The sequence below is a fragment of the Macaca mulatta genome, chromosome 7, assembly GCF_049350105.2.
Source record: "Macaca mulatta isolate MMU2019108-1 chromosome 7, T2T-MMU8v2.0, whole genome shotgun sequence".
NCBI classification, from domain to species: domain Eukaryota; kingdom Metazoa; phylum Chordata; class Mammalia; order Primates; family Cercopithecidae; genus Macaca; species Macaca mulatta.
Window position 1 is genome coordinate 77,964,279 of NC_133412.1, and position 14,098 is coordinate 77,978,376.

At 47.6% G+C, this 14,098-nt stretch overlaps 1 protein-coding gene across 20 annotated transcripts in view; it reads right to left on the minus strand.

The window, feature by feature from the left end:
* Window positions 1–14,098, minus strand: part of NTRK3 (neurotrophic receptor tyrosine kinase 3) — a 386,973-nt gene that overhangs the window by 275,339 nt on the left and 97,536 nt on the right. For all 20 annotated transcript variants that reach the window (XM_077937781.1, XM_077937778.1, XM_028850223.2 and 17 more), the window contains 1 exon segment: window positions 575–643. In XM_077937781.1, coding sequence (XP_077793907.1) covers window positions 575–643 — 69 coding nt within the window.

Sequence of the window (14,098 nt, forward strand, 5' to 3'; positions counted from 1 at the left end):
CCAAATATGCTGAAGAAGATTATGAGTGGTGAAAAGACACGTACTTTGAAGTCAGAAGGTGTGGGTTCAAGTCCCAGCTTGGCTAGTCCCTAGAAATGTGGTCTTAGTTGAGTCTCACATGTCTTTCTAGGGCTCAGAATTGTTACCCATAAAATGCAGAGAATAATAATATCTACCTCTTATGACTCTTATGATGATAAATCTAAGGTTATATAAATGAAAGCATACCTAACAGTCTATCAAGTTACATACTATGAATGTTATTTATTATAAATTCTTTATTATAAATATCTATACTATTATAACTAATTACCTACAGATCACAAAATTAAGTCATGATAAGAGAAGAGACTCCTGTCTTCTGAAATTGATTGTGCCCAGAAAGAGCATCAGAAGTCAAGCGACAGAGTTAATTGCTGTCACTGAATATGGTACATTCTATGTCAACCAACCCAAGGAGGCTCTTCAAGTAGATGTATGCTCAGCCTTCAGGTAGTTCCATTGCTTGACACTTCTCCCCATTCACCCATTACCAGCACTTCAGTACCTGGACAGTCTTCAAAACCAAACTTACAATTCCCGAAGACTCAGCGTCTGGAAGAGCTGCCACGAGAGTGTGGTGAGCCGGTTACTTGACAGGTTTCTGCAAGATTGACAAATAAAGGGAAATTTTTAAAACAAGTCTGGCACAAATAATGCTCTAGGTAGTAAGCTTAGTCATTTCACTGGAGCCTGGCTATGTTTTCCCTCTTCTTCATTCTGCTAGGCTAGTGATACATCTGCTAATAGTTGAGGCCATAGATCAGGTTTGGATAGGCTTTTGAGGCCTTTTAAAGGGCAAGATTTTACAAATCAAAGAAACCATTAAATTATTATGGTCATTCCCCCATATGCCCTCCCCACAATAAAAGTTTACAGAGCCTTTGTGAAGCCATCCTTCTCTAAGAGGACAGGGAGTTCTCAGGGTAGATAAGCCCACTAGCATTCTTAACATGCACACAGGTCGAAAAACTCTGCAGGTCACCTACAATTCCATTTAGCCAGTGTCTCTCCCAGCAAACATGCCCACCAATGATCAAGACATCAGCCTTTTGTTCACACGTCTGTTCTCCTCCTAATGGCTATTTAATTGTTCTCATTAGGATGTACAGGGGAAAGGAGCAGCCATTAGTCTTCTGGATAAAAGAAGAAACACGCCCACGGTTATTACTTTGCCAGGCTCAGCAAACAACTTTTGATGTGATAACAGCCCTTAAAGGCAGCAGTTAGACACTGCTAGAATTGAAGTGGCATCCCAGGAACAATGTACTCATCTACTGATGGGAACAAATGGCAGTGCTGATTCCATTTAGGTAAATATCTATCCACACAAACATGATGTGTGTATACTTGTGTCTATTAAACCTGTAGGTACTAAAGGCAAACACAGACTCTTGTTTATACACATACATATGCTTACACACACACCTATATTTAGATGACTTCTACAATAAATATTTATTGAGGCTCCACTGAGGAATGAAGGGGTTGACCATTGAGGGGGAAGGGAAGTTCTCTCTGGAATCTTATATTCAAGTTAGAGATGAAAAGCAGAAGGAAGAGTATCAACACCGTGATATAAGTAACTGATACAGGAGTGGGAAGGGCTCAGAGAGAAGTGCCTTCTGAAAAGGTAGCATTGGTCCTGAGCCAAGAAGAAGAAAGGGCTGAGTACCAAGGGAGGAGTGTTTCAGGCAGTGGAAGTAGCAAATGTCAAGGCCTGAGAGATCCAGGCGATCAGGAAGGAAGTCAGTCAGGAAGGACTGAGGAGTGCTTTGGGATAAGTGGGAGAGGGATTCACGCCACACTTGTTGGCCATAGGGAGGAGTTTGGATTTGATATTAAAGAGTGGTGGGGAGGCATTGGATGGTTTTCAGCAGAGAAGTGACATAGTCTAATTACCATTTTTAAAAATAGAAGGCCAAGACTGGAAGTTGGCAGGCCAGTTAGGAGGCTGCTACAGTCTTCCAACCAAGAGAAGGGAGTGGAGATAATCAAGTTGATGGATCAAGATAAGTGTTAGAGGTAGAGCTGCCAGGATTCCTACTGGATTGGATTTTGGAGAGGAAAGAGAACTGAGTGGCCAGGTGAATGGTGACATCATTGAGTGGCCAGGTGAATGGTGACATCACTGAGTAGAATGAGAAAGCCTGCCAAAGGATCACATGGAGGCTATGGGATAGAGACCTTCCCCTTGCAGATATCAAGTTTGAGACATTGTTAGCTATCCAAAGAGAGAAGTCAAATCGCCTGCTGGATTCCTGGGTCTAGAGCTCATGGGAGAGGTTGAGGCTGGGTAAGATCACATAGGGAGAGAGTCTACCCAGTTCATAACAGGGTAGACACTAAAATACAAGAAAAACCAAAGATACATGGCTTCCCCTTCTCATTGGATGCAGCCCTTTTTGGTGAGGTGGCTTGGTTCTAACTCAGCCTGAACTGGCTGGGTCCCTGAGACGGCCCATTACTGTGCAGGGGAGGCAGTCTTATGCTGGGGGTGCAGGTGACTGGAGGAGAAGGGAAAGAAACGTACGTAGATGTCTCCCAAGTTTACTGTTCTGCTGTCTTCCCTGTACCCAGCACTCTCTCTGTTCAGAGTTTTTAAGCCTCTAGGATAGTCCCCATGGCCCTACACTGTCACCAACCTCCTCTCTGCAAGGCTGAGACCTCTGTTATGATAGCATATGCTCACTAAAAGCCTATACACCTAAGCCATCCATCATGCTCAGCTTCACAAAACCCCTAACGACTATACATCTTATTCCTACAAACTTTCACTGTTCCTCCACCGATCAGAAAGAAAGGTGTGATAAAAGAACTGCAATGATGACCACCTGAGGACACCACCTGGGCAAAGCCCCATGGAGCAGCTCAGCTCCTGCTCAGAAGGGTGGAGCTGGAGACCAGACACACACTCCCACTGAGTCATGACCCTACCCTAATAGACCAGGAGCTCAAACTTGGGGTTCAGGACAACAGGATTTGGTACTGCTCTGAGTCTCCATTGCCATTAGGCTTTATGAGGTTTTATTAAATCTAAGTGTTTGATTCATCTAGGTAGAAATCTTCTGTTTTGCTTTATTTTGCCTGGTTTACTCTATGCACAAGAGCATCACAGCAGCAAAAGCTGGACAAGCCCCCAACTTCCAAATCCACGAGGTAATCCCTGCAGCACTTTGGGAAGGTGCCTTTCCCCTGCCTTTAGCTCCCTACCCCTCTCCAGTGCCTCCCTGAACAAAACCCATGGTTCTGAAGCTGAGAAGCTGTATCCAATGGGTAGTTGGCAGTCAGAAAGCCCAGACTCATTGAGCCCTGAAGAACATGCCCCTGGTAAGGTACAAAAGCAACTGGTGGGAACTAGCAAGACAGCAGACAGGAACAGCCCAGGTGAAATGGGCAGCCCTGCCCATCTCTGAGGGAGGAGCAGGCAGGGAGCCTGCCAGGAGTCCTGGGGAACCCGAGGCAGAGAGCAGGCTGCCAGTGATGTCCTCTCACAAAGGTCATGCTTTGCTACATTAGGCAGAAATGTCAAAAGAAAATTGGATTCTGAAAGAAAGAAAATAACAGACATTCTGGGCAAATAAAGAATAAGAAATAGCATTATTGCCTTATTACAAGTTAGAGGAGGGAGGGGTCCTGAGACACCTGTTAAGGGGAAAGTGGGCTCCTGCTCTCTCAGAGCTATCTCGGCTTCATCTCCCCCCTGCCCCTCCCTCACCCATCAAGCCCCACCTGGATTCCTCTGGCTCTTTGGATGGATGGAATGGACTGAAGCACTCATGTGCTCTGCCCACAGACACAGAAAACCCAGTGCCTGTTTGCGGAGACTGGAAACTGTATTGCACAAGTTCAGGGAGGAGTGCAGGGTGCACAACCCTTGCAACTGTACACAATGCCCTGCCAGACACACAGTAGAAGCACTAAGCCCCAGGAATGAACTTATACAAAAAAGACAAGAAGTAAGGCAAACATATACACTCCACAAAACAAGCAGAGCATGCCTCTGGCCACCCTGCCCTCACCGGCATTGATAAATTCTCATGGTGCAGGGTAAATAAAGAAGCTTCTATATGAATTGCCACCCACTCGGAACTCACTGCCCCTGATTTTTTCTTCTAGCTGGGGCCTCACCTATATGCACCTGTCATCAATTATTGATGAGCTGGTTACTCTGCTCATCAGACAAGAGTTTAATTAAGAACCATCCTGCCTCTGAGCCCTGTGGCAGCCTTTTCCGTGGGCCTCCTCCCTAATAGATCCATTATCACCCGTCTCTGACTTTTGCTTGGGTCAATGGCCAGTTTCCAAGCCACCTGACCGTTGAATTAATTTGGTGAGCAAGATTTTACGAGACGATGCATCAAACTCCCAAAATCAAGTTCCGTGACACTGCCTCTTCTATCTCTCGCCCGAGACTTCCAAACAAAGCCATTAATTTTGTGCTGCACAACTGGCCCTCTCACAGACCAGACTCTGGGGTCCAGAGGTAATAAACGATGATGATGTGGCTACTGGGTGCTCCGGGAACAAGGAGCCAGACACACAGATGGCTGAACCCTGGGCCCTGAGGAACAACAGAGCTGAGATGTCACCTCTGGCATTAACCCCATAATGAACAGGGGTCCTCCCAGGCAACCTCTCCTCTGACCAGTAAAAACCTTGGCACAGTAAGCAGTTGTATGACCTTCCTAATGGTGGCACCCAACTACGGCAGAAACGGAGCCCACAAATGGGGAGGATTTCACCTTCTACCCTGGGAACCCTGTTGTTACAAAAGGGTCAACAAGACAGACCCTGTTGCCAAGAGAAACCAACCAGATGAGAAACCAACCTGTTGCCCCTTTGGGGGTTGAGAGTTGAGACAGTAAGCCCCATCTGAAAAGTGGTCCTGAAAATGGAAGGATTTGTGGATTTCCTGGATTAACAGTGGGGCTGACATTTGGAAGCACCTCCTCTTCTACTGGCAGAGGCAGGCTAATGGGCAGGTATGTCTTAGAATTTGCATGTGTAAGGGATTGCTGGCGGCAGGTCCTCTGCATCTCTGAGCTATTAAACCAGACTGCCTCACCTGTGCACTCCCACTCTCGCTCCTGGATGCTCACTCCACCTCCATACCTCCTTGGTCCCTCTCACTTGAGTGTTTTCTGTTGTAATGGGCTGAATTTTCTTTCCTCAAAATTCATTTTTAAAATCCTAACCCAGTAAGGCACCGTGGCTCACACCTGTAATCCCAGCACTTTGGGAGGCTGAAGTAGGTGGATCACCTGATGTCAGGAGTTCGAGAAGAGCCTGGCCAACATGGTGAAACCCCATCTCTAGTAAAAATACAAAAATTAGCTGGGCATGGTGGTGGGCCCCTGTAATCCCAGCTACTTGGGAGACTGAGACAGGAAAATCGCTTTAAACCAGGAGGCGGAAGTTGCAGTGAGCAGAGATTGCACCATTGCACTCCAGCCTGGGCAACAAGAGTGAAACTCCATCTCAAAAAATAAAAAATAAAAAAATCCTAACCCCCATTGTGTCTGTATTTGGAGATGTGATCTTTAAAGAGCTAATTAAAGTTAAGTGAGGACATATGGGTGGTCGTTAATCCAATATGACTAGTGTCCTTATAAGAAGAGGATTAGGACACAGACATAAAGAAAAGATGTAAAGTCACAGGGAGGAGAAAATGGCCACCTACAAGCCAAGAAGAGAAGCCTCAGAAGAAATGAGCCCTGCCAACACCACCTTCATCTTGGGCTTCTAGCCTCTAGAATTGTGAGAAAATAAATTTATGTTGTTTAACCCACCCAGACTGTGGCATTGAGTTCTAGCAGCAATTGCAAACTAATATACCTGTTCTCAGCCCCTCATTTGCCCTGAGGCCTTGATGGCCAAGTTGGCTGCCTTACTGTGATCCCTGAAAGCCTCCAAGTCATGGTTTTCTGTCACCCCCTTGCTCTGTCTATGCTTGGTGGCTCCAGGGAACCAGCCTCCCAATCAGGTTCCAGCCACTAAGATCTAATCTGGTATCTGCCCACTTGTCCACCCCCTGGGTGTACTCCAGCCTCCTCCTGCAAAAAGGTTATTAAATGAGATAACAGAGAACCAGAGGCATGCTCGGCTTGCATCCCAGATATAAATGCCACAGTCACTGACTCTTCCTGGAGGATTCATTCTGCTGCTTGCAGAAAGGCACTCTTTTGAGCACCATTTGGTCTTGGTGCATCCAGCACAGCTAACCAGAAAACAATGAATGCAAGTCCCAATCCTGCAAGCTCCCAGGGTCTGTGACTTGCTGGCTGCAATAATCATGGTGCAAATCTTATTTCTTATTTCTTTCATCCACAAAGGCAGCATTTTGAAAGGTGCAATTCCCTCTTTCTTAAGATCTAACATCATCAAGTATCTATTCCTTTTCTTCTTCTTCTTCTTCTTTTGAGATGGAGTTTCGCTCTTATTGATCAGGCTGGAGTGCAATGGTGTGATCTCAACTCACTGCAACCTCTGCCTCCTGGGTTGAAGCAATTCTCCTGCCTCAGCCTCCCGAGTAGCTGGGATTACAGGCATGTGCCACCACGCTCAGCTAATTTTTTGTATTTTTAGTAGACACTGGGTTTCTCCATGTTGATCAGGCTGGTCTCGAACTCCCGACCTCAGGTGATCCACCTGCCTCGACCTCCCAAAGTGCTGGGATTACAGGCATGAGCCACCATGCCCAGCCTCTTTTTTTCTCACCATAAAAGAGATATCTCCTTGGTTTTTGTTTTAATCCATTCATGCTGCTATAACAAAATACCATAGACTGGGTGGCTTATAAACAACAGAAATTTATTTCTTAGTTCTAGAGGTTAAGTGGTCCAAGATCAATGGGGCAGCAGGTTCAAGGATCTACCTCCTCAGAGACAGATGTCTTCTCACTTAAATCTCACACGGTAGAAGGGGCTAGCTAGCTCTCGGGGGCCTGTTTTATAGAGCACTCATCTCATTAATGAGGGCTCTGCTCCCATGATCTAATCACTTCCCAAAGGCCCTGCCTCCTAATACCATCACCTAGAAGAGGAGGGACTTCAATATATGAATTTTGGGGGCACATAAATGTTCAGATCATAGCAATCATCTTGGAGACCACCAGCCCCTTCTCATGACACACCATACCCGGATTCTTTTGATTTTGCTGAAGAATCTGCAAGAAAAGAGTGCTGTTCTAGACCAGAACTAATGAAAAATCTGTAAGGAAAGAGAATTCCCTGATGCAGCACCAAACCCCACATAGACTTTGCTACAAAAAAAAAGAACAAACCACAGAAGAAGGATGGAGCTAGCAGCCTACTGCCCACTTCTCTAAGAGCCAGGGAACCTATACCTCCTCTCCATCTTGACCGACTTCTGTGCACCATCAGCCCCACACTAGAGGTATCTGCAGCCCACCACCAAAGGAGCTGTAGGGTGGCTGCTGCAAGGGCCTTGGGTTGAATCAATAGGAAGAAAGGAGGCACCATATAATCTTGTCACCAAGGCCTGCTGCCAGCACCAAGGAGGGACCATGAGCCAACCCGTTAAAATCTAATGCCTATGGCAAGGAAGCAGGTGCTGCTGCACAACGTTCTTCTTGAAGGCCAAGAAATATTTTCCTGCATCATTGATATATTTGCTTTTCCCTCAATTAAATTGCTGTAAAAGGGAGTGGGGGTTAAAGCCATCTGAGCCATTTTTATTCAGTTAAATTACACTGGATGGCTCATTTAATGAACTTTAACGAAGCCAAAATGCTTTCTCTAATCAAATCTCAACTGACGTGACTGGTGTCTTGACCTTAGCTCAGGAGACTGGAGGCAGCTTTTTCTGTGCAGCCTGTTCTGGGCTCTACCAGGGTTTCCCAGAGTGTGTTCCTGGAATCTGAGGTGTGTAATATGTTCATGGGTATTACAAGGGGGAAAAGATCATATTGCTTGAAAACTGTTGTATTAAAATTAAGCATGCTTATTTACTGCAGAACTTCTCAGAGCCTTTACTATGAGAGAAGGACCTGGCAAACTGAGTCTCTCAAACTCACTGGAGCATAGAATCTTCTCCATGGAGTGTCTAGCCAAAAAAAATACCCACATAACATCCTTAGAGAAATGTTCTCTAAGCCAGGGGTCAGCAAACTAGAGCCTGCAGGTTGGCAGTCTGTTTTTATAGTTCTACCAAAACACAGCCATGTCCATTTGCTTATGTGTTGTCTATGGTTGTGTTCCAGGTAGAATAATGGTATCCACATCAAAATCCCGAGAATCTGTTAATAGGTTAACTTACACCGCAGAGGTGATTAAGCCTATAGACATGGAGATCAGGAAGTTATCCTGAATTATCCCATGGTCCCAATGTAATAGGCATTAAAGGTAGAAGAGGAAGGCAGAGAGAAAGTAGGGACCTATGTGACTAATGAAGGAAGGTACAAAGACACGCAATGTTGCTGGCTTTGAAGATGGAAGAGGGGGCCACAAGCCAAGAAAGTGAGTGACCTCTAGAAGCTGGAAGAGGCAAAAAAAAAAACCCATTCACCCATTCTCCCTTATAGCCTCCAGAAAGAAATACTGCCCTGCCTATGCTTTGACTGTAGCCCAGTGAGACCCATGTTGAATTTCCGGGTGTAAGGCAATACATTTGTATTGTTTTACATCACAAACTTTGTGTTAATTTGTTACAACAGCAATGAGAAACTAATAGGGCCACTTTCACATTACAACAGCAGAGTTGAGCAGTTGCAACAGGGACCAAAATATTTACTATGTGACCCTTTTCATAAAAAGTGTGACAACCCCTTGTCTAGAACAGCACTCTCTAATATAGATATAATAAAAGACAAAAATACCACGTGAAATTTTCTGTTAGTCACATGTTAAAGAGTGAAAAGAGGTGAAATTAATTGCAACACTATGTTACTTAACCTAGTATATCCAAAACATCATTCAACATGTAATCTATCTACGCATCTATCTACCGATCTATCTATCTATCTATCTATCTATCTATCCATCTATCTGTCTATCCATGTATCTATGAGGTATTTCACATTCTTTTTTGTACTAAGTCTTTAAATCCATGTGTGCTTCACTCTCAGAGCTCATCTCAATTTGAACTGGCCACAATGCAAGTGCTTGATAGCCATGAGTGGCCAAACGCTACATATTGGAAGACACAACTCTGGACCATCTGAAAAATCCAGACATTGCCTGAAGTCCCCAGTAGAGAGAAGCAGTCAGCAGCTAGAAAATTGTCATTACAAGTTCTCCAAAGGAATGTCAGGTTTTCTTTCCCCAGATGCCAATCCATCCTAGAATCCAGCAGTCACATAGCTTGTTTTATGAAAAGGAAATCACTCCAGTTGTCCCAGAGCACAGTGCAACATCACTGAGTAGCTGCCAGCATCCTCTCAGGCTGGAGCTCAGAGCAGGAAGGAAAAGAGAGGTCAGGACTTGCCATGTGCTGAGGAGGTGGAGAAGGACCATGGCACATGGGAGACCAGATGTGGGTACAGAGAACTGGACTCCTCCAGAATGCTTGGTCCACCTTATCAAGTCCAAACTCCACCTTGGAATTCAAGTACTTCCACAAGGTGACCTCAGCCTCCTGTTTCTGTATAGTCTCTCAATACCACCTCCTCCCCTCATCCTTCAGCCCCCACTGCCATAGCTAACCCTAAAAACTCACCTGGGACAGAATGGCATCGCCCTGTTGGCTGCAATCTTAGAGCTCCCTGGCACTTCTCCTGCTCCACACCACTGCACCCTGTGCTTTCTGCACCTTTCATGTCCTTCTCCCCACCCTGGAGGCACAGTTTGAGTGGTTCTCTCTGCAGACAGCTAGTGCCACCCACTCTAAAATCTTCTTTCCTTCCACTTTCTCCCACTGCATTTTTCTTGGGCCTCGACTGTCACAGCCTGCGTCTCAGACTGCTGACCTGGAGTGACAGCTGTGACTGTGTTGGCCTCCCCACCAGGTTGCTTTTCTTGAAGACAACCTTTTCTTTTTCAGTTTTATATTCTTTATTGCACCTGGAACCCAGTAAGTGCTCAAAAAATGTATAGAAAGTTCAACGGAAGTCCCACAAAACTCTCTCATCCAAAGAGACCCAAAGCCAACCCGAGTTTCCAAGGACACTGGAGGGAAGCATTTCTTTCTATGAAGCACCCACAGTGCACAAAGAGGCTCTGCAGAGACCACAGCAGAAAAAGGCCTAGGGACCAAGACAATCCTGTACCCTGCAGTGTGTGGCTTCTGCTCCTCCCATTGCCCTCCTCCACCCACCTACCCTGGGACCTCTTTCTGTCCCTGTGAAGTCAACCTCTCCACTGCTATGAACTCACACAGCCACTGCGCAGCCAAGCCAGACTCTCCCAGCGACTGTCAAGGAGGATGAAGGTGCTCACGCTCTCTCTCTCTCCTTCCCTCTCTCTCTCACATGCACCAAACACACTACACACTATGCCACACACACACATTCACACACACACACTCATACCCACCAGCTGTCTCAGTCTGGCTCCACCAGGAAACAAACTGAGAATTCTTCTTAGGAGGTCTGAGGAGCTCTGCCTCTTTGACCCCTCCCTGCCTCTCAAGGACATTTGGGTTTCTACCCTTCAGGATCCCCAGCCCTTCTGCTCTGTGCTGCCTCAGCAGGACCTGTCCTGCCCTGGCCTCCTGAGGGAAACACGTTTGGAGCTGAGCAGGACCAGGGGCTCACTCTATAAGCCCGGGTCCCACAGCCAGCAGCCCTGCCCTGTTCCCTCCAGTAGGTGTGCTTTTCTCGGTGTCAGCACAAATCTTCATGTCTCTGGGCTGAGGAGCACACTCAGAACCTCACAGAACGTGGGAGAACAGTGGGGATCCCCCAGCCCATCACCCTTGGCCTACACAGGGGACGCCGAGACTGTGAGATCCAGGAGGACTTGGGAGAGGAGATAACTTGTTTGTGTCACCAGGCAAGTCAGTGTTGGAGCCAGGACCCGGAGTCCTGGATTCTGACTATGGGAGAGGAAAATGGGAATCCCAGAGGTTAAGTCAGTTCCCAAGATGACCAAGCTGGATGGTAGCAGAGGCTGGTGGCTGGCACCAGGGCTCCTGATACTCAAACCAGGGCAGCTGAGGGATCCTCCCCTTTTGGCCAATCTTGGCTACAGGAGTGACTTCTGATCCTTTGCGTTTCAGGATGGGTAAGATCGTGGCCTTTGGCATCTCACAGGCCTGGGTGCCAGTCCTACTACTGCTGCCTTCATGTCGTGTGACTCTGTGTGAGTTACTTCACCTCTGTGTACCTCAGTTTGCTCATCTGGAAGTTGGGAATAATAATAGGGCATGTCTGCTTGAGCCGTAGTGAGGATTAAATGGGGTATGCACAGCAGCTGACACAGTGCCTGACCCTCAGTAGGCACTCAGTGAACATGCTCTGTCACTGTTTCTGCCCACTGCCAGTCACCACCGAAGCCACAGCACGCCCATACAATTAAAACAAATACAGGAGGTCCAGGCGGTGACCCCCTTGAATTCAGGCATTATTTTATTCAGTAAAGTCTGAGTTCACAAGGCAATGTAGAGACCTACTGTAATGAGACAACAGGCAGCACCTGCTCCCCTAGGGATGTGCTGGTGCCCGTGTGCTGCCTCCTACAGCCCACGTAGCAGATGCCTGGGCAGGGCCTGAGGTCCAGGGAAGATGCGGCCCTCACCCTGAGGTCTATGGGCCACCTGCACCTGGGTCTCCACTGCAGCACAAGGCCACCAAAGTCCTTAAAATCTGCTGTGTTTCTTCATGTTGTCTGCTTTGCACCAGACCTTGAGTGTTATTGAAACTATTCTGTGGGGAGGGTGGGTGGGGGGGTGGGCATTGCTCCTTGGGAGTTTCTTTTCAGACAAATTAACCTAAGGCTAATTACCCTGAAGCATGTGAGCTCTCTCTGGAGTCCCAGGTGGGCGCTGCCAGGCAGATGCTGGGCCTTTTCACCCGGGATCCACCCACCTGGGGAGGAGGAGGCCAAGCCTGGTGTGGGAGCCAACTGCCCCAGAGACGCCCCAGCACATGATGTGCTGATGTGGCCAAGACATCACATTCATTTTTACTCAAGAGCTGCCATGACAAGAGAAAAACAAAGACGCAGAAAGCATCTGTGGGAAAAATCAAGAACCCCTTACGCTACGGACCAAAAGCAAAGCAAGGGATAGAGAGGGAGAAGGGAACAGAGGTACAGCTGCAGGCCATGCTCCTGGCTGGGAGAGAGCTGCCCAGGGAGGGTGCTGTCAGGGCTGGAGAAGCCAGGGTCCCTGAAGGCTGGCGGGAACCTGCAGGGGCAAGAGTGCTAAGCTGTTCTTCAGACTGAGGAAGCACATTCCTGTTCATTACCTTTTAGCCAGGCCAGACACCAGTCCCCTTTCTAAGATCTACTATTCAGATTAAAGGAAAATCTATGACTCTCTTAAAAACAAACTGTGAACAGAAAGCTGCTCTGGGCCTTTTCATAAAGAAACCTGATTAGGCCAACGCTGCATCCAATCCCTCCTTCAAGATAAGAGGTTAGAGGGAACACAGGCCGAGTGTGGGTTTGAGAAAGCATTGAGGGGAGAGGTTCTCCTATTCTGGGTATCAGAATCACCTGGAGGCTTGGAAAAACCAAATTGCCAGGCTCCACCCACCTCCTGAGTTTCTGATTCAGCAGGCCTGGAGAATTTGCATTTCTAAGAGGTTCCCTGGGTGACATTAATGCTGCTGGTTTGGGAACCACACTTTAAGAACCAATGATCTGGTGAAATTTTGTTTTCCCCATGGGCAAGTTGACTTTGGCTCCAATCAAATCCCTCTGCCCTAAAAAATTAGACAATCATATATACATATATAAGGAAATGAAAGAGTCATGTGAGCAGATGCAAAGAGATGCCCTGTCAGGGAGCCGAGAGATTCCTGCACAGGCTCCTGGGAACAAATCCCATTATTAATAACCACATAGGGGACTTCACAATCCCCTTCCGGAACTTGATGGAGAATCTCCAATGGGGACGTGCCTCTGGGTGGTCCAGGGCAGGGCGGTCACAGCACTGCACATTGACTAAAGGGAGATCCCTGCTGCCCAAAGTGCCTCCTGCACTCGCTTCCTGCACTCAATTACAAGAGGAATCTGTGCCTCCGCACCCCACCCAGCCTCCTACACACACACACACACACACACACACACACACACACTGTTTGAACTGCATGCCCGGTGAGCCTAGAGGACGACAGAGGCTAGAAACCAGAGAAAGTGAGAGGGGCAGCGAGGGTCCCAGGATGAGGGGAGATGGTCCCAAAAGAGAGCAGAGGAGAAAGGAGGACTCAGACAAGAGTATCCAAACCAATGAGTGAGACCCAAAGCTGGAGCTGGGGAGCCCGGAGGGAGGAGGGGTGCCCCAGCCATGGTCAAAGGGGTGCTGCTGGGCAGAGAGAGGGAAGAGATGAGTATGTAGCAACAGGGCAGCCAGAGCCACACTCAAGGGGTCACAGTTGTGCCTAGGCCCACTGAGGGGCCCATACCCCTGGTTGCCTGAGGAGGGGGATCCCTCGAGGCTAGAGGATAAGCCAAGAAACAGAGACCTTAGTTCAGTGCCTGAGGTACTGTCCTAGGAGCTTGGGGCAGAGTCGGCGGATAGCGTCAAAGGGTTCTCTAAGGCTGCTCTCTGGAGTGGCCAGCGCAGAAGAGTGGCGGCTTTGCTGACAGCTGCCTGGGGGCTTCAGGTGCTTTTAAGCCAGAGCAGCTCAGGCCTCCTGCCCTGCCACTTTTCTAGACCAGATCCTGCGCATGTAAAAAGCCATAGCTGGACTCCCTCTGCCCCACTTCTAGCAGGGCCCAGGAGGACATGTAAGTACACCATTGGCCTTTAGGGGCCTTCTACCCTAGTGTTGTCCAGGAGACTCACCCCTGGGGTTCACATGAGGAACAAGGTAGTAGCAGATCCACTTTCAGGACCAAGTCAATGTGGGGCCTGCCCTGAGAAAGTTATTTAATCTCTCTGGACCTCAGATTCTTCATCTTGACCATGCAAGTTCTAATAATATAAGCCTTAT